General features: G+C 39.8%; 1 protein-coding gene across 1 annotated transcript; it reads right to left on the reverse strand.

Annotated features, from left to right (window-relative positions):
- Window positions 1-3982: 3982 nt before the first annotated feature.
- On the reverse strand, window positions 3983-25951 carry PLAAT1 (phospholipase A and acyltransferase 1). The gene is given in 5 exon segments (XM_066241091.1): window positions 3983-4151; window positions 4154-4220; window positions 10415-10683; window positions 16917-17055; window positions 25747-25951. Coding segments are annotated over 5 exon segments (519 nt in total). The 5' UTR covers window positions 25768-25951; the 3' UTR covers window positions 3983-4128.
- Window positions 25952-26257: the final 306 nt, after the last annotated feature.

Consider the following 26257-nt stretch of genomic DNA (forward strand, 5'->3'; position numbering starts at 1 on the left):
TGTGAAGAACATTTATAGACATATATTTTTCCAAGGTCATAAAATACCTCATTTTGCTCCCTTTTTATGGTTATGAGAAAAATAAGAATGGACATTTACTTCAGGAAATTCACCTCTACATGTAGTAAGCTGGAACTGTGTGGAAGTGAAGAATAATGGAGGTTTCTGTTTCTCAATCTTCTTAGCTTAGCACAGGTAGCACCCAAGCAGACTCCACTGAAATGACATCTCCCCAAGGGCTTCGATTGGGGGCCAATAAGCCAGGTTCAGAGCAGATCACAAAGGTAATGGAATAAACTTTTGAAATGTATTTTTAACTTAATCACAGCACCTTTATTTATTCTTTATACAGGGGAAATCCTAAAGTTTTTTTCTTTTTAATTGATTTTCAGAGAAGAAGGGGGGAGAGAGATTTGTTGTTCCACTTATATATACATTCATTGGTTGATTCTTTCATGAGCCCTGACTGGGGAACGGACCCACAAACTTGGCATATTGGGTCAATGCTCTAACTGAACTGCCTGGCCAGGTCTGAGTTTTTGTTTGTTTGATTTCTTTTCTTTTTCTTTTTTTTTTTTTTTATTTTTGATTCAGTGAGAGGAGGGGAGGCAGAGAGACAGACTCCCGTATATACCCCAACCAGGACCAACCGGCAAGCCCACTAGGCAAGCCCACTAGGAGGCGATACCCTGTTACTCAGCCTCAGCTCCTGGGGCTAACTTGCTCCAATCAAGCCATAGCTGCAGGAGGCAGGGGGAGAGAGAGAGAGAAAACTGAGAGGGGGAGGGGTGGAGAAGCAGGTGAGCACTTCTCCTGTGTACCCTGACCAGGAATCAAACCCAAGACATCCATATGTAGGGTCAACGCTCTACCACTGAGCCAACCAGCCAGGGCCTGTTTTGTTTCTTTAACTATAAAAGTTGGCTTAAACTCTGCATTGCTTATCTTAAAAAACAATCCTAGGGAACAGCCCCTCTCTACATAATGTTTGTATGTAGAGCATGACATAATGTTTGTAGAGCATGACAATTATCAGGCTACTAAACAATCTTAAGTTTCATCTTTTCATTAACCACAAGAAAGTGTACATTCTTTAAAAAACATATTGTATACATTATTACCTTTAGTATATATCAACTCCACTGTGACCTTGAGAAAACATTTCTAGTGAACATTTTATATTACCTACTAAGCTTTATTTGTAACACTAAATCTATTTTTTCTAACCTAACAGATCTTTAACAGTTTATAGGCAATTAGGTAATCTGTCCCATTCCACGAGTGCCCAGTATGTGCCTAACACTGTGATGGGTGGATTCAATAATGTATATACAATTCTGAAACTGTTAGAATTGAAAACAGTTTTTTAACATTTCATCAATTTGTTTCTGTAAATAGGATTATGTATGGTGTTATACAAACCAGCAGCATAAATGCAAATTTCTATAAAAACAAATCTGTATTTACATTTTATTTGCTTTTTAACCTTAGTTGTTGTTGCACAACTCTTGGAAATTGATAGTTTTCGAAATGTGTCTAATTTAGTGGCTACTAATACAGAATAAAAAGATAAGGTACTTAGCTTATAATTAAAAAGTCTATGCCAACATGAAAAATCTGGTAGCTTGGGTTCCTTAAACTGTCATAGTAATTTGACATTTAGAGAAAACAAGATTCGATTGATACATGATATTTAAAGAGCATAGAAAGTTTTTTAAATCTCGATTTAATGAATGTATACCTTTTTTGTCCCAGTTTTTCTAACAAACTTTTGGGTATCTGATAAGTGATAATCTTTATTTCACACATCTTTTTGGAAGTGGAACATGATAAAGTTGAACTCTATACTTAACTTTGCTAAAAATCTGCTCGCTCAGAGGAAGGTTTAAAAATCTTGGGGGAAAATTTGATAAAAGTACAATGAGCATGGCCATGTATCAAAAGATCACCTATAACAGTGACCATCAATCCTTTTCATTTCACCTCATGGCACACATAAACTAATTACTAAAATTCAGTGGCACTCCAAAAATATATATACTATATATTTTGCTGATTTGACCAAAAATAGGTATAATTTTGATTCATTCACAATGATAGCTATTGTTGCATTGGCTGTTGTCATTTTTTTAATTTGACAATCTAAGGCAAAAGATATCAGTGCCTCTGACTAAATAGTAAGGTACTGCATGTTTTAAAAAATTGTGCAGCACACCAGTGTGCCGTGGCATACTGGCTGGAAATCACTGACCTGTTAGAGAAATAAACTGCCAGTCTAAGAGGCCAATCGACAGGGGTGGCCATTGTTATGGGAACACCAATGACTAACTTGGGAGCTTACCTTTACGAGTGAAAACCACTGGAGCCCTGAACACTACCTAAGTAAAAAATTAATCTAGGAATTTAATTTAAAAGTGCATTTGTGACATTATCTCAGATAGTGATAACTGTCCTTTGCAGTAGAGAAGTCCAGTGTTCTTTAGAAAGGTTTGACCTGAGGGTTCTCGGAAGATCTGTCCCCGATTCTGCTCTCTCCCCCATCCACCAATGTTGTAATTCCAGCACACCCAAGTCTCCTGTTTTGGGTAAGATTTGCCCTCCATAGTCAGTTTTATTGAAAGGTAAACACACTTTGGGAAAGGTAGCACTTTAAACCATCATCAGTCTCACCCTAATTTGACAATACTGGAAAAAAGATCATTTTTTTTAACTATTACTTGTTATCAGGGCATAAAAGAAACAGGAAACTAAATTTAGAATAAAAATAAAGGGGTGTTTTTGGATCACGGAATCTGGAAGGAGACCTCCCCAGAGGTTCAGTGCAGAAAGAGAGAGTTCGGGGTTATCTGAAGGCAAAGCTGGAGCCATAACAAGGGGAAGGCGTAAGTCAGGGAACAAGCAAGGAGAGATAAGGTCTCTGCTGGCCCTGACTGCGGCACACAAACTCTTCTGTACTCCCGTTATTCTTAACCCTGCAATTAGACCGTAGTGTATTTTTGGACCTGGGGTAATTTCTAAATCAGTTTAATAGGTCCAAGTCTTTCACTGAGTCTTTTGATTCATTACTTAACCTACCATATTCATACTTCCTTCCTTGCACACCCCCCTCAATTTTTACTTGAACGTTTCTTTAATGTCATGCTTTTGATGATGTCACAAGGATGATGTCATTGGCTGCTAGTGTGTTTTGTAGGATAATGTTATGTTTGATCAAATTTTAGGGTATAGAGACCTGCAACCATTTTTCTCCCCCTAGAGCCAACAAGAATTCCATTGGGAAGGTATTAAAAAGTAGTTTGTTTTTATTCAACACACAATCAATAAAATGCAAGAATAAATTTACTCTCCTCGACTCATAGTAAAAGCCTTAAAAAAAGCAATATAGGATATTGTTTTCTAAATACGCACCTTAAGCCTACTTTAATGATCTCTAAGATTAAAACCCTTGAAATAGATCAAAAGCCAAAGGGAACAATGTAGGTAAAAGAAACAGCCCACTCTTCCCTGTCACAGACTTCTGAAAAATGAGTCATTTCAGGGAAACTCACTGGATTTGAAACACTCGAGCAAAGAGTCCCTTTTTCACCCATCCCCCCGCTCATCTGTGCAGGAGCAAGGAGACAGGTGTGCACGCTCAAATGGTTTCTTAATCAAAGTTCCTCAAACTGCCTAACCAAATGCTGAAGTTCCCAATTTCTTTTCTGACCAGGAGTATGAATTTAGACGTCAACCCTAACAATTTGGAGCTCTTATCATTTTTTTTTTTTCAAAATCACATATAATCTGCTCTTCTTCCTTCTGGCAAATACCAAATAGTCACCCTTGGGGACAGGAAAATAATATTTATAGTAGAAGATAAAAAATAATGTGATTTTGTTAAGATCCTCTGCTGGCTCACTCAAAAGGCTACTGCTTCCTGTTCAAGCTGCTGCAGAAAATCTATGCTAGTAGGGAGAAAAATGTCCTTAGCTCAACGATGAGATAATATCAGTAAGCAATTTATTAAAGAGCCTGCCATCCATCATTGGCATTTGAAATAATAACAATGCATTGAAAATAAGTATTCATCTCAGGTTTTTTTCTCCTCCTTACAAATTCCTTCAGTTCCAATATCTCTTCAGTAAATTGTTAATAGTAATTTGCTCTTTGTCTTTTGAAAACAAACCCAGGAAGGAGAAGACTCCAGCAACAGCGGTCATGGTGCTTACTGCTTTGTTGGCCTAAAGAGAAAAGACAAGCAAACAAATACCACATTTTATTCTACAGGCATCTCGGTCTCCTACAATCAAGCTTTAGGTTGTTGATTAAACTGAAGCCCCATCTTAATGAACAATGAATAAATTTAATGCGCAATGCAAAATTTAAATTTTGTAAATGAATAAATTTATAATTTTTATAATTATGACAAAGATATAAATTCACACACACATATATATGTAGTTAGGTAGTCTTTATATTTCTATAGTTACTGACTACTCATAAACTCATTATCACAATCCTACTAATCATCATAGTATACCTGGAAGCTAGCATTATTCTTGTTCTCCTGTTTTTCAAAACTCAAGAAGTTGAAAGTGATTTGCCCAAGGTTGTAAGGCCTGAATGTTTAGCTTTAGGTTGTCTTGACCCATGTGTTCATCCTCTGTACCACTCTACTCCTTAAACACACACTGTTTTGTTTGAGTGTAAGGGTAAATATTGTAAGTGTGTGTGGTTCCCTGACTCAAGATGTCTGCTAGCAAAATAATTCAGGGATGTGATCTGAGTGATCTGACCTAAATATCTGTAAGCTCTTATTTGGTAGATACAATTTGTATTCTGATAAACTTGAAAAGAAGTCAATAGTGAAATTAATTATCATGTCAAAAATTAATTTCTCATGTAGACAAAGTAAAATAAACCACTCTCAAGCTCAATTGTCCATAAAAGAGTTCAGACATTTATAGCTTTAAGGGTATTAATCATCATCATGATGAGGGACATAATGAATATTCATGATTTTCATGGTACTTGACTAATTTTGCCTTCCATCTGCATGGGTTTGAGTGCAATTTTTTGACCCTAAGGTTACATTCAGATACTTCAGTGTCAGATACTTTCAGTATTCTGAAAACAACAGTTGTTCTCTGGAATTTAAGAATCAGCTCTCAAACAAAGCAAAAGAGTTTCCCCAAGTGACACGGAAGACCACCCTCAGTGCTGGAAAGCCTACTCAGCTCACATCTGAGCAATGCCCTGACCCCCAGGCCTACCCACTGAGCCTGCTACCACTGTGGACTGCTAACTGCAGCTTCTCTGTGGGGAACAGGCAGAAAAAGAGCCATGGCCAGGAAGGAAGCGCAGTGACAGGCACACTCACTCCATGCCATCATCTTGTGGTCTGCAGAAACATGGCCTGTGTTGACAAACAAGTGTGTAACAAGTGTGTTAGGCTTGCTCACTTGCACTTTGCCTGATTGGTGCATGAGCACAGGGCAGCAGCACGTGTGTATAGTCTATGTAAGGCTGCAGGTGCTTGTCCTCAGGGCGGCAGACTGCAAATTGCAGATTGCCTGTTGCCACTGGGAGGGGCTATTTGTTACTATTTGCTGGAGAATAGTTGTGTGTCCACCCCCCGCACCCCCCCCCCCAAGAGTCTGGAGAGAGAGACGGAAGCAGTTTTCCCTGCCTGTTTGTTCCTCCGAGACTCTAATAAACAGAATGGCCCACCATCCTCCGACTCTACAGTTCCTTTGGCGTCTGCCCAAATCCAATGTGAACCTGCATGGCCACCTAAGAGCCCTGAGATGGGAACTCCCCACTTTACACCTTCACTGGTTGCCAGGGAGAAATGCACTAGCAAACTGATGAATCCCATTCTAGTTTACAATTTTAATGTTATCTATTTGTTTGGTTGGTTATTTATTCAAATTTTTTAAATTAGTCATTACCTGAGTTATTTCCCAGGAGAGACTCATAATTCACCCTACCATTAGAGCTACCCACATAGCACATGGCGTGCAAGAAGGGGCAGGGAGACACTAGACACAGGACAGAATTGCAAAGACGGGCAGAATCAATATCTAGACAAGGGATCAGAGATGATAACTCAGTCCAACCCTCCTACAGTTCCAGGCTGATGCTGACCTCCCCTGAAGGTGTGATGCAGAGAAAAGTGGTAGGCAAGGAAAAAACAGGAGGGTGCAGTTGGGGTCTTTAAACAGAGGTGTCACACGGCAGCAGGGTCCAGCTCTAAAAACCTCAGGGTCCAGGGACCTGAGGGTGGGCAGCTAGATGCAGACCTAACTTCCTGAGTATTTTTCAGCTACTTAGAAACACAACAGTGAGAGAAATTCCATAAACCTCAGAGGCCTGGGGAGGGGATGGGCAAGTTGATCCTAAAGCAAAGATCACACAGGCCAGATACTGTGATAATGAAGCCACTTTCAGCAGCATGTGCATGTTCCCAAACCCAAATGCTTATTTCAATTTGCATTCTATATAGATGGACAAAACCCATGTAATGTGAACAGTCCCTTGGAATGATATGTAATGGATCTGGCCTGCAGAATTATAACATCCAGGGCTGTTCTCGGTGAACTAGCATGAATGAACAAGAGCTTTAACTCATGGCTTACTTAGGATTATAAAGCCACCAAACTCGACTGTAAACTTCGTCCTCTACAGCAGTGGTCCCCAACCCCCCGGGCCACAGACCGGTACCGGTCCGTGGGCCATTTGGTACCGGTCTGCAGAAAAAGAATAAATAACTTACATTATTTCCGTTTTATTTATATTTAAGTCTGAACGATGTTTTATTTTTTAAAAATGACCAGATTCCCTCTGTTACATCCGTCTAAGCCTCACTCTTGACACTTGTCTTGGTCACGTGATACATTTATCCGTCCCACCTTAAAGGCCGGTCCATGAAAATATTTTCTGACATTAAACCGGTCCATGGCCCAAAAAAGGTTGGGGACCACTGCTGTACAGGGCTCTCTGTCTGAGGGCCACACAATAAAGGCCTCAGTCTGAGGACCTGTACGTGCCCAGTGACACGGTAACGGAACCTGGCTTGCTACACCCAGACACAGTGTGGCTGGGTCACAGCTGACTGTGGGGTTAGTCAGTGGCCCCCTCCCCGAGACTCAGGCTGAATCGCGGGGAACGTGCAGCACAGTCAGGGTGTGCTGTGTGTCCCCGCCGAGCCGCGAGTCCTGCCATCTCCCACAAAGATAGACACAGTTTAATAACTTGTTCAGACACCACAATAAAAAAAATGTTGACTTTAGAAATATTTTTAAAATACAGAAAAGACAAGCCACAGACTGGGAGAGAACATTTGCAAGAAACAAATGTAATAAAGATTGTTATCCAAAATATGCAAAGAACTCTTAAAACTCAACAATAAGAAAATAAGCAAGCAGCCCAATTTAAAATGGGCAAAATCAAATGACACATCCCCAAAGATGATACATGGATGGCAAAGGAGCAGATGAAAAGATGCTCAACGTCATACAAATTTAGGTAATCGTAAATTAAGATGAGATACTACTATGCACCTAGTAGCACAGTTAAATCGAGAACACTGACACCACCAAATGCTGGTAAGAATGTGGAGCAAGAGCAACTCCCATTCACTGACGATGAGAATGCAAAATGGAGCAGCCACTTTGAAAAGCAATTCGGTGGTTCCTTGCAAAACTAAACACACTCTTATCCAACAATCTATCAATCACACTCCTTGGTATCTGTCCAGAGGAGCAAAAACTTGCATCCACACAAAACCTGCACAAGTGTTTATAACAGCTTTATTCATCATTTCCAAAACTTGGAAACAACCAGAAAGTCCTTCAGTAGGTGAATGTCATCCAGACAATGGAATATTATTCAGTTACACAAAGAAATGAGCTATCAAACCGTGAAAAGACATAAAGGCATTTTAAATGCATATTGCTTAGTAGAATTTCAACTACATGGCATTCTGGAAAAGGTAAAACTCTGGTGACAGTAAAGCCTTAAGGGGAACCAAAAAACTAATCTAAGACTAGCTATTCCTAGGAGCATTATTGATAGTAATAAAAATAATAATTTCAGTACTGTATTTCCTGTTAGATCAGCAGAGATTTTATTAAAGAGTGCCAACAAGATCTATAAAATTCCTAAAATATCGCCCTGGCCGGTTGGCTCAGTGGTAGAGCGTTGGCCTGGCGTGAAGGGGTCCCGGGTTCGATTCCCGGCCAGGGCACACAGGAGAAGCGCCCATCTGCTTCTCCACCCCTCCCCCTCTCCTTCCTCTCTGTCTCTCTCTTCCCCTCCCGCAGCCAAGGCTCCATTGGAGCAAAGATGGCCCAGGTGCTGGGGATGGCTCCTTGGCCTCTGCCCCAGGTGCTAGAGTGGCTCTGGTCGCAATGAGCGACGCCCCGGAGGGGCAGAGCATCGCCCCCTGGTGGGCAGAGCATCGCCCTCTGGTGGGCATGCCGGGTGGATCCCGGTCGGGCGCATGCGGGAGTCTGTCTGACTGTCTCTCCCTGTTTCCAGCTTCGGAAAAATACAAAAAAAAAAAAAATCCTAAAATAGTGCAATTAAGAATAATATCGAGCCTGACCAGGCAGTGGCGCAGTGGATAGAGCATCAGACTGGGATGTGGAGGACCCAAGTTCGAGACCCCGAGGTCGTCAGCTTGAGCATGGGCTCATCTGGTTTGAGCAAAAGCTCACCAGCTTGGACCCAAGGTCGCTGGCTCAAGCAAGGGGTCACTCGGTCTGCTGAAGGCCCACGGTCAAGGCCCACATATTAGAAAGCAATCAATGAACAACTAAGGTGTCAAAACGAAAAACTGATGATTGATGCTTCTCATCTCTCTCCCTTCCTGTCTGTCTGTCCTTATCTATCCCTCTCTCTGACTCTCTATCTCTGTCCCTGTATAAAAAAAAAAAAAGAAAAAGAATAATATCCAGCATTTATTAGGGTGGATAATATGTAATTTTACAGAATGCAAAGAGATTTCAAATATCCACTATAATTTACAAAAAAATCTCAGTTTATAAATTAGAAAACTGATGAACAAGGTGCCAAAGTCACCCAGCTAATAAGTGGTAAAGATGTAGGTTTATCTTAGGGCAGCAGAATTCCAAAGCTTAGGTAAGTTCTCGAAGCTGTCACTGCACCATCTTCACTAGAACCTGTTAACAGTTCCACTCATTGTTGAGAAATGATTAATTTTTTATTGGTCTTTATTCTGGATATGAACGGTAAAAAGATGATGGACTGCAAGTGAGAATCAAAGCAAGAAAATGACTCTAATTCTTTCTTATTTAGCCATATTTTAAAAAATTGTTTATTGAGTGCAGTGGATTTTGATTTTATCATGAACAACAGAGAAAAATGGACTGAATTTCTAGCTACACCATTAGTTTCCGAAGCACAGGTGAGCAGGCATTTGTGTGTATACTCTGTGTTCTGGCTCAGAACCAATTTATTGTTCCATGTGAGTAGTACGTTCACTATGTTAATGTATTTCCTACTAAAAATAAATTTTCAATTAAATAATTTCCTAATGAAAACAAATGTATCCTTTCCTACATTTCATTTCCCATTTTCCTACCCATCCATGGAAAGAATTTTAACCCTATTTCTTAGAATAGATGTTTATATAACTGATACACCATTTTAAGATACCAGAAGCCTTATGTATTCATTCTCTTATACCACGTTTTAAATTTTTTAGGTTAAAATATCAAGCTGGAATTGAATTGGTGGGATGACAGGTAGGCAAAAGGCAACTGAATGAAGTATGCTTTCAGAAATCTGCTATACTACAACATAGTAGAGGTCAATGACAAAGTTGCAAGCTACTTTGAAAATAAGGTCAATTACACCATTAAAAATAATCCAAAAGCTCAATAAAACAAAGAGTCTACTTAAAAGCATAAAATTTCTTTGACATTAGCATTATAAGGAGATAGAAAACCATTTACAAACCTACCAAGATATGTCATCAGTTGGCCTGTGTCACTTAATGGAAAAGAATATTAGAACTATTATCTGTTTTTGGAAAATGAACTCCCACTCAAAAAATAAGTCTATAATCTTTTCAGAACATTCTTTTCAGTTTATAAGGTCACTGATTTAAGACTGCTGTATGGGTTAGTGGGGGGGAAATTGACGAGGAAAAGGCAATAAACTAATAGAAAGCTGTGGTCTTGATTCTGCTTCAATTCCCTTCTACTCTAAATTTATATCCATGTTCTAGTCTCACGTTAGTAAATTGCCGTATAACCTTGGACAACTCAATTCCCTGCTTTGTCCTTCAGTATTCTCATATTTTCTTGTTCTTGTCATTTTGTATGAGGCCTGGAAACCTTATCATCGCCAATAGTTACTATTTTCTCAATGTAAGAAACACTTCACATATCCCTTAAAGAGAACTCACCTGCTCTGAAACTCCTTCTCCATAGCGAAGCAAAGTCACAAAATGCTCACAGTTGTTGACCAGTATGTCATACTCCACCTCTTGTCCAATAACAAACTCTGACCGCTGAATGACTTCTTCCATGGGGAGAGGGGGGTACATTTCATCATATTTATTGTTTACTCTATATGTGTCATTTCCAACAACATCCTTCAAGAGCTGCATCTTCACCAGGGCCTTTCTGCTGAACACGGACTTGGCACTTGTAAATGATGCAGGAATGCTATCTTCTATAAGGAGAATTCTGGTTAGTGGGCAATAGTGATCCAGACCAGTGAACTTCAACGCCATCTAAAGACTTAGAAAGTACTCAGATAACTAAACCCAACTCTGTTCCGAACTTATCACCAAACCAGAAATCACTTCATCTTACCAACCTTAAGCACTCATTGTAATTTATCAATACACTTACTCAATCCTGTATGAGTGAGAATGCAAGAAAATTTTGGAAAATTTGTATTTCCCCAAGAGCAAATTGGGTAAGAAACTGTACCTCTTCTTGAGTAATAAGTTCTTTATCAATTGGTATTATTATTATTAGAGATCTTGGTATATATTTCTAACATAGTACAGATAGAAGTGTTGGCTACTTTTTAAATAAAGCAGTCTTTTTCAGCATGTGAAACCTTAACAATGAATATTGTTGGGCTTTAGCAGTACTGCATTATGATTAGTAGGGTTGTCCTAACATCTAAGCTGCATTCCTTACCCTCCTCTATACTTTTTATACTTACTCTTCCAACTAGACTTCAATTTGGGTCCAATTTGAAATCTGCTCAGTACCCCACTCCTGTGAGGGGTGAGATGGGTTCAGGCAGAGCCATTGCTCTTTTTTTTTAATTTTTTTTAAGAACACAGTGGAGAAGGGAAGGGCCCCTGGCCAGCAGGAGAGGAGAAAGAGAGATGGTAGTGGTGAATAAGAAACAGGTTTTTGCAAACGGAGGGGGCTCTCAGAGGAAAGAGACCCGAGCACAAAAGAGGTCCGCAGAGGGACCAGAGAAGTCCCAAGAGAGGGGGGGGCAACCCCGGGGGTCAGGCAGGAGAAAAAGAGAGTTGGGAGTCCGTGGAGAAGGAAAGATCAGGACTGGAGGTTTTAGGTGAGGTTTCTCTGGCCAGAAAAAGGCCTGCACAGTGGAACAGGTGTCACAGAGATTAAGGACAGGTGTGCGAATAATTAGAAGCTGTGTATGTAAGAGATCTCTAATCAGTTCCCAGCTTTTTTGGCGATAGTTAAATTGGTGAGGGTGTTAACACCGAAAGTCCCTTCAGGAAGCTAATTCAGTGGGTTCTGTGGCCTGGCCACAGCGGAGAAGAAGAACAGTTTCTTCTTCTTTAAGGAGGGAGATTCCTGTGCCCCCATGGCCGCCCTCAGTCCTCAGAGTGGTCAGATTTGAGTATTAGCATACTAAATCTCAAGGTCTGGCCACAGATGGAAAAGGTAAAGAGGATGTGTTCCGGATGTCTCCACAAGCACACGCACTAGGACGGAAAGACTTCCCTGACGTAGCTACGGTTTCGGACAGGGAGTCTTGGTGGAAAGAACTGAGAGGAAGGCTGGAGGCAGGGGACTTACCGCACTTTGCGCCAAAGTGGGTGGAAGGTTGGAGATCTTGGTTCTTTCTCGGAGAGGATGGGGAAGAGGAGCGGTCCTTGTGGACTTCAACTCCTCCCGGATTTTTGGCACCAAAATGTAAGGTATTTTTCCCCACCGAGAAGGAAGGAAGGGGCTGGAGCCACGAAGTGTGGAATAACAAAAGCTTTATTGAGTGCAGCGCATCCTGCCCGGCAAGGTTCCCTGGCCCCGAGGTAAGATGGAGGCCAAGGAAGTCGCCCAGAGCCACTGCTTTTATCTTGCCAGTTTCCTTGGTCAAGAAACCAAGTTTTGAACCTGAACCTCACCTAGTATGCACTGTCTGCTACATGTGCTTCATGCTGTGGCTTAACCCCTTGTTACAATGCTTCATGCCCCATCACTCCGTCCTAGCTGCCTTTATGCGTAAGCATTTGCCTACAGTGTCAGGGCCCTTTGTATCATGGCCTGCCACAGTCAGTATCTGTGGCTGGACAGACAAGCCCTCAATGTCCAGCTCTAACACCAGCCTTCAGTCCCTCTCCATCTGTCCAAGACTGTTATGCTTGGTCATTGTTCCAATAAATCACGATGGCAAGGGTCTCTATATGAGCAGTGTCCTTTCAGTAATGACTGAAAGCAAACTTTCTTTCCCACTTCCAAATCTTACACATTGAATGTTCTTATACATTATAAGCTCTTAGAGCACATATATTCTAGTTAGAACTCCTAAACTCTTTATTAGTCTGATGTAATCAATTCTCAGATAAGGAAGTTGAAACTTAGGTAAACTTTTGAAGAATTTCAAGTAATTAAAAACAGAAACAGGAATTGAATTTCAGTCTACAGAATCATAGCACAGTGGTTGGACCATGTTAATATAAAACTCATAACATGAAAATAAGGATGCAGCACCAAAATTTCATATATTTTCCAGACGTGAAAATTGCAGAGGTAATATGGAGAGTTGCTAAGTGTTAATCACCAGACTCGGCAGAAACTACCAGCTCTGTGTCATAAATGTCATATTGTTTGCCACTTCCATTTTCAATCTAGAACAAGAAGCAGCCATCTGCCATGGCCAGATAGCTCAGTGGGTTGGAGCCTCGTCCTGAAGCACAGAGGTTGCCAGTTTGATCCCCAGTCAGGGCACAGACAGGAACAGATTGATGTTCTTGTCTGTCTGTCTGTCTCTCTCTCTTTAACCCTTCCTCTCTTGCTATAACCAATAAATAGACATTAAAAGAAGAAGCAGCCATCTGAAAATATTGCAAAAACTACTTCAGTAAAAGTTCTCAAGATAGTAAGACTTAAGCCTATAAACACTTCTCCTTAAAGGTATCTTGAAGAAAAAACTACTCCAGGCTATTTATCTGCCTACATTTTCCTTATAATTTGTGCTCATTTCTAAATATTTTGAAAATAAAAAAAATACAGCATAACCTTGTAAATATAAATCATCCATCATCCTGCCACCCAGAAATAACCGCTATTATTTTGATGTGCTTCTACTACGTCTTTTATTAACACATGTATAGGTGCATGCATGTGTGTGTATATTAATTATTTGCAAACTGGGCTTTATGTTACATGTTGCATTTTAACCTGGAATTTTCAAATAAATATCAAACAAGGATCACCTCTCATGCAATTAAACATGTCCAGAAATGTGATTTTTAATGGCTTTTATAGTGGCTATTGTTTTTGTCTATCTAGCACCATATCCCATCACTGCCTCTTTCTTTCTGGAAAAGACTCTATCTAGGCTAATGATGTCCCATTCTCATGGGCATAGTGATGGTCCACAAACAGGTACGGGACCCACATGGGACAAATTGGAGTGGTTCTCCATGATTTTTCTAACTGGAACAGGCAAGGATTAGCTATCTCTTTTGTTGAGTCACAAGATTATAAGAATGAGAGCCTAAGGGTGTTGATGGTCATCAGTTAGCTACTGGGAAAAACATAGCCTGGAGGAATGAGAACAGATAGAGAAAAGTACAGTTGTGAGATAGGAGTCTTGATAGTATTCAAGCCTCTCAGTCTAGGTACCCCGGAGGCCACAACATCTCTAACCTTTCTGTAGTTTCCCTTGGTTAAACAATGAGTTATCTTTTTGTTTAAGCTAATTTGAGTTTGATTTCTGTTACTTAAAACTGAAGAATCCTGCCAAACAAAGATGCCTAATATTTTGTTTCTAAATAATAATTTGTTTAACCACTCCTCTCTTGAACATTTAGCTATTGTCTGTTTTTTCAACCATTATGAGATAGACAAGAACATTCTTATACTGAAATGTTACTGTGTATCTCTTAGATATTTCCCAAGAATAGATTCATAGAAGTATAATTATAGGATCAGAGTATATAAACTCTTTTAAGACTCTTACTACGTGAACTATTTTATCAACTAGACTCTTACTACATGAATTATTTTATCAACTTATATTTCTATCAACAATATTTTTGTGTTCATTTTACTATGCCCTTATTAACAGTGATCTTTACCTTTTTGTGTGACAGAGTCAGAGAGAGGGACAGAGAGGAACAGACAGACAGAAAGGGAGAGAGATGAGAAGCATCAATTCTTTACTGCAGCACCTTAGTTGTTCATTGATTGCTTTCTCATAAGTGCCTTAGCCAGGGGTTTACAGCAGACTGAGTGACCTCTTGCTCAAGTCAGTGACTTTGGGCTCAAGCTGGTGAGCCTTGCTCAAACCAGATGAGCCCACACTCAAGCTGGCTACTTGGGGTTTTGAACCTGGGTCCTCCACGTCCCAGTCTGACACTCTATCCACTGTGCCACCACCTGGTCAGGCTCGTTACCATTGTTTTTAACCTTTAACCTTTGCTAATGTGACAGACAGAAAATCTGTCATTTTATTTGACAATTCTTAGATGACTAAAAAGTTAAAACCTTTAAAGACAGGTATTGGTTTTTGTTTCTTCTTCTAAATTGTTCGTTAAGTCTTTACCTATTCATTTGGGGGTGGGGGCAGTATTTGCTGTTTACTTGACCTGAGACCAATGGACTCTATTCCCAAATGTGGGTCAAATAAGTTTGCAAATATAATGTATGTGTTTGCTCGCTTATAGTTTGCATTGGGTTTGGGGGATAGGTTGTAAGCAGGCAGGGTGGTTATAGCCTAAGGCTTAGTTTTAAAACTAAGCTTTTCCCCACACCCTTGACTGTTGCATGTAAAGGAGTGATACACTCTTATGAGGAATCCCATTATGCCTCAGATGAGTGACTTTGTATTGGAGACTTTCTTGTTTGTATATTGGATTAAAGGTTTGGATTTCTATACTATAAAGAAGGGCAGACCGGGAGTTTGCTCACTCTCAGTTCCTGAGATTAGCATTAGAGAGGAGAGCAGAGAAAGGCCACGTGGAGGAGGCCAGGAGAAGCAGCCAAGATGGTGGAGTGCTGAGGAAGAAGCCAGTTTGTGCAGAGTTTGTGCACAGAGAAGGAGAGAGAGAACAGAGGTGAATAAGGCTGGTGAGCTAGAAACCTTTGATTCTAGGAAACTCAGATAAGTCAGTGGCTTTGGGAGCCCTAAACAGAAAGGGAAGTGTTTTCCCACTGTGTGTATTTCTTGCCCGCCGGGTGCAAGCTAGGACTAAAGGTAATGGCCCACCAGTTTTTTGGCTCCATTGTTTCATTACCATCTGTCTGAATCTAATGTGAACCAGCATGGGCCAGGTGGCTCAGATGTTGGCCACGGCTACCGGCTTTACACCAAATATCATCTGCTTGGTTGTCTCACCTCTTTGAAGTTCTCAAATGTTACTTTTTTAGATTTTCCCAACCTCTTCATTTAAAATTGTAATACTCTTTAACCCCATAGTTTTTCTTATCCTGTTCCTATGACTTATTTTCTTCATATTACTTATCATTATGCTAACATTGCTGTCTATGTTCTCTCTCTCTCTCTCTCTCTCCCTCCCTCTCTTCACCACTAGAATGTAAGCTCCACCATGTAGGGAGAGGTTTATGTATCTCTGGTGTAAGGCCAGGAGCCGCCATTGTGGCCAGTCACATGCAGGTTCCCATTGGATTAAGGCAGACAGTAAAGAAATGGTGGAGTTAGAGGATGGTGGGCATTCTGTCTATTGGTGTCTCACCAAGACAGGCAAACCACAAGAGAAGACAAGGGAAAAGCAGAAAACCAGCTTTTCCCATCCAGGGCAAGGGATCAGGGAGGCCCCTGCAATGGTGACCTCAGGAACTGAGAGAGCAAGCTCCCGGTCTGCACCACTTTATATTAATAGTATAAAAATCAAAACCTTTAATCCAATATACAAACAAGGAAGTCTCTGACACAAAGTCACTTATCTAAGACATAATTGGATTTCTCATGAGAGTGCACCATCCCACATCATGCAATCAGTCAAGGATGTGGGGAAAAGCTTAGTCTTAAAACTAAGCCTTAGGTTATAACCATCCTGCCTGCTTACAGCCTGTCCCCCATACCCAATGCAAACTATAAGCAAGCAAACATATATATCATATTTACAAACTTATTTGACCAACATCTAGCATCTAGAATAGCATTTGGCATATACTGGCTAATCTGTAAATAGATGTTGAATGAATAAAATAATCAATTCGTGTGATATATAAAAACAGTGACTCTTGTCATGTTTGTGGCAAATACTTTTCCCAGTTGACTATGTTTTAATAGAAACCAGATGTTTTAAATTTTAATGTTAATTGGCCTTTGTGATTTCTTTAATGTTACTTTAATTTTAAAATGTTCTTCCTTAAACCTAGGTCAACTGTATTTATCTACTTTCTACATTTATTTTGTTTAATTTTATGATTTCACTTCCAATTCTTTCTTATAATGAGAAAACTAAAAAGCTCCCAGGAGCTGTTGAAAACAAACCTTACCTAGAGGTGCTATGTTGATAACATAGCCATCACCCAAGTACATGGCCCAGTGCTGATAGCCAGGACGAAACACTTCAATCAAGTCCCCCGGCTGGGGGTTGCCAGGATATTTCAAGCTAAAGCAATCATTAAACGCCATCTGTAATGACAAACATAAAGACAAGCTAGTTTATACAACTTGCCAAATGAAAATGTGTTTAGGACTACCATAGAAGTGGCCCTGGTCACTTTTAGCTCAGCTGATTAGAGCATTGATCCAATACTCTAGGGTTGCAGGTTCAATCCCCGGCCATGACATATACAAGAATCAACCTATGAAGGGATAAATTAGTGGAACAAGTCAATGTCTTTATCTGTATCTCTCTCTCTCTCTCTCTCTCTCTCTCTAAAATCAGTAAATTTAAAAAAAGACTTCTATAGAAAACAAGGGAGACAGAATTTATTGGGATTACAATTCTTTTAAAAGACTTAGACTCACGCCATTGTCTGTTTCTTTGAACGATTCCAACACTGAATTACGCGTGCACAAGTGGACAAGTGGAGAAAGACTTTGTCAGCTATTACTTAATTTTCTACAGCAATGCTTCTCATTCAGATAAACCCCAAGGCCCCTTTATTATAATAAGCATTTTATAATTCTCTCTTTAAGCCCAGAAACCTACAGATCATATTATTCACCTATAGGCAAAATTACAAAAAGATTAACAAGATGCCCTATTTGGAGTTGAAAAGGGAAGGATATTTATATTAAATCTGTTTTACCGTATAAATTACTACAAAAATATTTTTTAATCTATACTCTTTAACTTATTGAGCATGAAAATGTCAGAATTCAAAATCAGAAGATTAGATGTCTTTCAGCCTTTTATATAACAGCATAATAAAATCAAAGAGAAAAAAATACTGTATTACAAAACTTACCCTGTGAGGTAACTTAAGCAGACATAAGCTCCAGGCCCTGATGAGTGTCCATTCAGATATTCAAGCATCTAGTAGGATACAGGACACTTCCTGTTTCCCAGTTGACTATTTATGTTTTAATAGAAACCCCATAGTATTTCTTATCCTGTTCCTATTACTTATTTTCTTCATATTACTTATCGTTATGCTAACATTGCACTGACCGTGCTGTGCATGTCTAGACACTCTGGCCTCCACCCACTAAATATCAGTAAGTGCTCTTTGTCATTGTAACTACCACAAACACCCCCACAGATTTCCACCCCTCCCTCACTGCTGTATTTATTGTCTAATTCCTCACTTACTGATTCCAGAAACAGGGCAAGGTGGTCTTCTTTGAAGTGAGGTAATTTGGAAGGTTGGGAAATTCATCATACTGATGATGCATATGTCTGCAAACTCTAAGTTTCATGAGGTTTTTTTCTTTGTAAATCAATACTTTTCAAAAAGAACATACAAGTCTGTTACATTTTATTTTTATGGAAGGTTAGATTTTCTATTTATGGCACAAAAGTAGAACAACTCAGCAAGAAGAAGTTATATACATCCATTAATAATCAAAAGGAGATTTAATGCTACATTCATGTGGACTATCTAATTGACAACAGTGTGTTCCTCATCATCTAATATAGATGTGTATACTCAATTACAAAATAAATCCAAGTGCCAGAAAGGAAACTTCCAAGCATCTCATTTATAATTATAATAGCATAGGCTAAGGAATTGTGAATACAAATTACCATTTCTCTGGCATGCTAAAAGTCTTTTTTATAATAAATTAATATTGGTAGGGTGTTTTCCCAAGTATTTGTATGCCATCTGTTGAAAACTTCAATCATCACACTGGCACAGAAATGTAGCCCAATATAAGCTGTCCATCTGTTGAAAAATAACTATTAAAGCAACTTTATGGAAACTATTAAGGCTAACCACACTGTCAAATATGTTTGAGTCTTATTAATATGGCAGTTCACAATTTGGCCACGTGGGTACTAAGAGGAAAAATCGATAATGTACTATAATATAAACAAACACATTTCCAATGAATAGAAATCGGCAAGCCCACACAGCTGTCTGCTCAAATTCAGAGACCTAGCTACGCTCACAATAATCACCATCATTTAAACAGAGAGCACTTTGTAGTGTAACATTTTTTTCAAATGCCCTATTACAATAAACTTTATTTAATTTTTTTAAACCTACAACTATTTGCGTTTATTATGTTATTAACCTATTTTCCAAATAAAAAGATCACTTTTTATCTGTAATCCCAACATTTGGGAAATACCCATTGAAGCCTTTATTTTATAAAATGTAGAAAGTCAAATAACAGGACTAGGCGTTAAAAATATAAGCTCTTGCCTGACCAAGTGGTGGCGCAGTGGATAGAGCATCGGACTGGGATGTGTAAGACCCAGGTTCGAGACCCCGAGGTCGCCAGCTTGAGCGAGGGCTCATCTGGTTTGAGCAAAAGCTCACCAGCTTGAGCCCAACGTCATTGGCTCAAGCAAGGGGTTACTTGGTCTGAAGGCCCGTAGTCAAGGCACATAAAAAAAATATATATATATATATGAGTTCTTGTCTCAGGTGTTCTAACTTGCTAGTTCCGTTATTTTGGAAAAGTCATTCAAAGTGTCTGTCTGAGTCTCGGCTTCCTCATTTTGAAAGCAGACATAAGAACGCGTAAGGCAGGCTGAATTGTTGATCTCAAAAAGTTGTTGCAAATGACCTATCATGAACTGGCTAAAAGCTGTCGCGTGTGTTCTGTGAACTGGTAGGAGCGCAGCAGGTGGGCGGTAGGAGAGGCGGGGCTGGTTGTAAGTGTTGAAAGATCAGTTCGGGGCTTATGTGCAGTTTTTGTTCCTTATCCTTTCTTCCAGCCACAATACTCCTGTGGCATGGATGATTCCGCTGCAAAATGTTAATAGATTAACACATTTTAAATTCTGATGTATAACTTGTAAACCAACTTACAAAATGTAATTTATTTGATTTCATGAAGCTGGTTATATTTATAAAGAGGGATGACAGGATCACAAGGAAAACATTTCGTATGAGCAAGCTCTCAAGAAACAATGAGAGAAGCCTAAAGGCTAATATGTGAGAGGGAAAGTGATTTCTGACGCCAAACACTTAGAATCACAAGAATTTACTGCAAAAAGGTAGTTCAGATATTATCGAAGTCAGTGCTCACCAACCTTCTATTTAGCCGTGAGGCCCTGCATCAAATCAAATATCAGATAAACCCTCAGAAACATAAAACATGAAAAGCAGCCCTGCCCTGAATGGAGTCAAGGAGGGGTGTGAGAGCCCCATCTGCTCTCGTTGCTGCTACTGCTGAGGCTCTGGGGACCTCAGACCTTCCAGAAATGGAGCCTGAATAACACCCATCGAGTCCTACTGCAACCCCATCACTTTTAATACAGAGGAAACAAAACCAGGTAGGTAATTTGTTTTGCCCAAGGTCATACACTATTTTATAAAAGATTTTGAACAAATCGTTTTGCTGGAGCAACTGAACTGACAGTGGGAAAATAAGAAAAAGAAAAACCTCAACCTAAGTTTCAGACCTTATACAAAAAATGATTCAAAATGGATTATGAACTTAAATGTAAATCTATAAAGCATAGAGAAAAAAGCACAGGAGAAAATCTTCAGGGTCTAGAGTAAGCAAAGAATTCTTATAACAACATATAACATATAACAAACTAGAACATATAACAAACTCTCAAAACTCAGTAATCAAAAAGCAAAGTATACAATTAGAACGTGAGCAAAACACACAAAGACACATTTTGTTAAAGAAGAGACATGATGTCAAGTAAACTATGCTAAACATCACTAGCCATTATGGAATTGCAGATTAAAACCGTGATGAGATAGCCTTACACAACTACACAGTAGCTAAGCTAAAAAATAGTAATCACAAAATGCTGGCAAGGATCCAGAATAACTGGCTCACTCATTAACTACTGGTGAGAATATAAAATGGTACAGCCACTCTGGAGGAAGTCTGTCAATGTCTTTAAAAACTTAATTTGTAACTACCATAAGATCCAGAAACTGCACTCCTAGCCATTTATCCCAGAGACTGAAAACAATAAAGACTTATAGTCACACAAAAACCTGTACACAAATGTTCATAGCAGCTCATTCACAGTAGTCAAAAACTGGAAAAAACCTAGGTGACCTTCAATTGTTGAATAATTGGTGTACAACAAATTGTGGTACAGCCATACTATGAAGTACTACTACTAAGGAATAAAAAAGAACAAACTATTGTTGCATGCAAGGATTTGGATTAATCTCCTGAGAATTATGCAGAGTGAAAAAAGCCAATGACAAAGGTTACATATCGAATGATTTTCTGTCATTCTATTTTCCAGAAACTGTGTAGACTCTATTTGTATAACATTTTTGAAATGACAAAATTATAGGAATAGAGAACAATAGTGATTGCCAGAGGTTAAGGAAGTGATGGGAGCAACATGGACATGGCTATAAAAAAGCAACAGGAGAGATTCTAGTGGTGAGGGAAATTGCCTGCACCTCCATTGGGTCAATGTCAATCTCCTGGTTATGATCTTGTGTTATAACTTTGCAAGGTGTTACCATTGAGGGAAACGGGGTAAAGGTACAAGGAATCTCTCTGTATTATTTCTTACACTACATATAAACCTACAATTATCTCAAAAAATTATTTTAAAAAAGACCAATGCCTTTTTTTATTAATTAATTTTAATGGGGTGACATTGATCAATCAGGGTACACGGTTCAGAGAAAACATCTCGAGGTTATTTTGACATTCGATTTAATAGAGCACAGAAGAGGACCAATATATGAAAGTTACATCGAGGCTGTTTTGAACCATATATGAAGAATATTTTTCTTTTCTTGAAGATGATCCAATACTGTAATGGAACACCATATGCAGACAGTTTCTTTCACTGGGGATATTTAAACACAGTCAGGGTTGATAAAAATAAATTTTCCATGGTTGGGGTGGAAAGGCCTTCTATGGTCCTTTCAACCGTTCTGTCATTCTATTTTCCAGAAACTGTGTAGATGTAATCCTCAGATCAACACCACAAAATAGATAAATGTTTTTCCTCCATTTTGAAGATGAAGAATGGGATGTTCACAGCAGTTCAGGAACTCATCCACAATCACACAGAAGGGAAGGGCAGAACCTAGACTCAGATTAGACCTGCGCCAAGGTCAGGCCCCTGACACTACCGTAACTGCTTCTCTCCAGACACCCCACACCAGCAGTTCTCAAACTTTTTGAAGTCGAGGTGCATTTAAAATCATACAAATAATTGTAGGCGCATTATATACAAATTTCTGAGAAATATGTTATAATAATTAAGTCAAATATTAAAGAAAAAATCCAACCGTGCTTTTATGGTAATTAAATGAAATAAATACGACAAAATTAAATTTATCCTGACATTAAAAAAATTTTTATGTTACATTTTTTGTTATGCTTTTTAGAATTTGTAAAAAAAGAGGGGTTAAAAATTTTAAAAACGACATAAAAGTTATCTTTTTATATGTATAGATACATTCTTAGTAAGATTTAGTAAATTTGGCAGGTCCCAAGGTGAATGTGTTAAGTTTATTCATTCTTGTGTTTATGTGAAACATGAGCCTGATGTGTCCTAGTGATTTCTTCAATGTTTGGGCATATATTTGAAAGGCAAATTCTCATTTCCTCATCAACACATCGAAGAATTCCTCTCTTCTTACTCTTAATTATGCTGAGAGTAGAAAATCCTAATTCACATAAATAGGATGTTGAAAATTGTAGTAAAATGTTCAAAGCTTTTTTAGATATTGCTACATATTCTTCTTTTATAGAAATCCAAAAGGTTTCAAGAGACAATTCCTTATGTTTAATCATCAATCCACAATCAGTGGATATAGTTGCCAGTTCTTCTTCTTCTGTTAAGGTTAAACCAAAGTCACTTGAAGCTTCCATGTTCTAATCCAATCGTATTGTTCAGTGTTAAGTGATGGAAAATGCTATAAATTAAATTCTGCCAGTCAGCCTTCAAGTCCTAGTTTATTTACATTTAACTTTTGTTCACTTCCAGAATCAGATTCTTCAATATCATGCTTCTTTTTGAAAAATCTAACCATTTTATTTGGGTGTATTTATTTAAGAATAATATAATAATGTGTTAATAATAAAAATAATAATGATGTATTAACAAAAAGAGTGGTATTTCCATTATGAAATGGTATAATAGAGTAACTATATTTATTTTTATATCTGGGCACATGCCACGAACCAGCACAGCTAGTAATTCCAGGTCCCAACTGGGAACAGTGCAGAATTAAGAAAATATACAGAATTAAGAAAATACGGGGTTGGGAGGGCCCTGTAATTGCCACTGGAAAAAACAAAGCACACCCAAAACTGTATCTTGCTTTATTTATAGGGCAAAGTGAGGCCATTAGCAAATCTTAACTTGACACCAAACAAAAGATAGAAGAAACCTGCCTCCAGTCTTTCCGGGGAACATGGGGAGTAGTGCAAACAATCCAGCACCACAGCTTAACAGCCTTTTGCAACCTAATCAGGCAAGTGAGGTGAAGGGCTGGGCAGACTGTCAGCTTACAGCCAATTCCCCACACCTCTGTCCCTCAAAAATCTAAACTCCAAAAACCCTGTTGATTTTTTGGTCCCCAACAGGCATATATTTCTCTAGAATACCATAGGGTGCACCTTGAAATCTTCTAGGGTGCACCAATGTGCCCTGGTGCACACTTTGAGAACCACTGCCCTACACCCTATCCCTTGCTGACATTTCCGCAGCCCTCCTTGCACCAGACTGTTTAACAACTGTTAGCATCACCATTTTACAGATGAAGAATCTGAGACTCGGATGAGTTAAGTGCCAGACCCAAAATCACAAAGGTAGTAATTAATGGAACTAGATTTTGATTCCAGGTCTGTCTTCTTATTCCAGACTGCACGTTCCTACCACTGATGAACATCACTCACCTAAGGAATTGCTATGAAACAATATTTCACCTTGTCCCTCTTCCCAAATACCCATTAGAGAGAAAAGCTGCAAAGCACACAAAATATATATCTCATATAACACAAGAAGTTTCTAAACATTCATATGTGGAACCAGTGAGTAATGAGAGGTAGTCTCTCAGGGAAGCCTTGCTCTCCTCCAGTAGGTGTGGTGTCAGGTGAGGCTAGAGCATTTGGAAGATGCCCAGGCTCAGACCTTAGGGAAATGGTTATAACATGTCTGGTTTGAGTAATTTGATTTATATGAACCATTTCTACCCATTTCATTCAGGAACAAGCATGTAATGTAGTGCTTCATAAATGATAACACAGAACCAATTAAAAATGCATTTATAAAGTCCTCTACTGTGCTCTGTGTGGTTCAACTTTCAGGTAAGAATACTTCATTTTAACAGTTCACCTGCACAAAATTGTTTAACAAGTTTATAACAAAGAGTGGCATGAAGGTAAGCCTGTAATCTTTGTACAACCAATTTTCTCTTTCAACTGCCAAAACAGGCTGCCCTGTTTAGAGCTCCATTCAGCTGCAGGGGATGCATCAAAAATAATAATAAATAAATAACTGCTCCCTGCACAGAGAGAGACAGGCTGATTAACTGCTGCTGCTCATGTCCATGGGGCCACCTATGTCACAAGAATACTAAGGGCATATTTTGACAAACTACTCCCAAGAATGCTATGCAAGTCTGAAACACTATCACAGGCTATCCCTATAGATAGTCTTCTAGTTCAAATTGGACCCTTTCCTCCTCTGTCTGCATTTTTACCCACAGTCCTGCTACACTGAGATGGCTCCATGAAGCCTTGTGCTCCCAGACTGGCTAATTCACAGAGCCTCAGAGCTGCACAGATCCCTGGTCCAACATCCTCATTCCAGCTTAGGGTTACCCCTCCCAGCCAGATGAACCACCATATCCACTGCACTGTCGTTCTTGGAATCCCTCCAAAGATCTCCACTATTGACTCCTCACTTTGTCCCCTCTATAATAGTGGCCTCCTTTATTCACCCCTACATTCTAGGCAAAGCCAATGATTCCTTATTCCTCACTCTCACCTGGAGTTTTGTTGCTAACACTGAACCTCCTACCTGGAATCCAAATGTCCCCAAATGACCCACTCTTAATAGATCCAGGCCAATGCCACTCTTTCCCTCAGTTTTTTCTCCAGTCAGCTAGAAATGGCACCTCCTTCCGAGTTTCCTTAGGGCCTTGTATCTGATGCCCATTGAGTTTCCTTCACCTGCATCAGTTACTGGTGTCTGGAGAATTTTCTCTTCTGCTCCACATGCAGGGTTGGGCCTTGTTTATCTCTATACCTCCAGTTTCCTGCAAGAGTGCCTGGCACTGATAACTGTGAGCAAGTGTTTAATGAGTGAAGGAACCAGTAGCTCAGCCCAAGGAGGACAGAGTGGCTGAGTTTTTCCAGCTTAAACTCAAATTCATAGTCCAGAATGCCCAAGGAATAGCACCATCCATATTTCCAAAATTCAATCTTTTATAATAATAATTACGTATATTATCTATTATTCATCTCTACCTCAGTGAGGACAGTATGTTTAAAAAACCTTGATAAGCCAGGCCCGGTTGCTAGTTCTGGTTCGGCCACTTAATAGGTGTGTGACTTGGGGAAGTTAGTTTATCTTTCCCTGAGAACTCTATTCTGTTAAAAATAAATAAATAAAAATTATAAAGGGGTGGGGGAGGCGAGGGCTGTTAAATTGTCAAATTATGTAGATACTCCCTCTGGAGCTTTCCCACCACAGTTGGTTCAAACAAGTTTCCCTGGAAACCTAGAGGTCCACCCTCCGTATCCCCAGCACACCTCACTCTTAAACCGAGTCATCTTTCCCCACCGGTGGACGCTGCGGGGATCCTAGGGTCTCCCGGGCGCGCAGCCGTTGCCCTCCTGCTAGCGCCTGCGGGCCGACTCCATCTGCTCCGGGCGGAGGTCAAGGCGACAGCAGCCAACCACCAACCCAGGGCGGCCTCCAGCGCCAACGCCAGTCCCGCCGCGCGGAGAGGTTCGGGCGCCAGCGACACTGCAGCGCATGCGCCGCCGCGGGCCCCTTATCCCGTCAGCCACCCGCCCTTATCAGCCACCCCACCCCCGCCACACAAACACAGACACCCCGCGCACGTGCCGCACCCCCCTCACCTCCGGAGCATCGACTCCACACCTGTCCTCCGCACACAGAGCCAGCCACAAACCCAGTGGTGTAAAAGCAACCCTGGCGCGGTAACAAAACCATGACACCCCTCCCAGCCCCTGGGACATTCCTGCATCTGGTTTTCATGGCTGAGGTTATAAAGTTAATTCGTCTTGTTGAGACCAC

This window comes from Saccopteryx bilineata, chromosome 8 (genome assembly GCF_036850765.1).
Source record: "Saccopteryx bilineata isolate mSacBil1 chromosome 8, mSacBil1_pri_phased_curated, whole genome shotgun sequence".
Classification (NCBI taxonomy): domain Eukaryota; kingdom Metazoa; phylum Chordata; class Mammalia; order Chiroptera; family Emballonuridae; genus Saccopteryx; species Saccopteryx bilineata.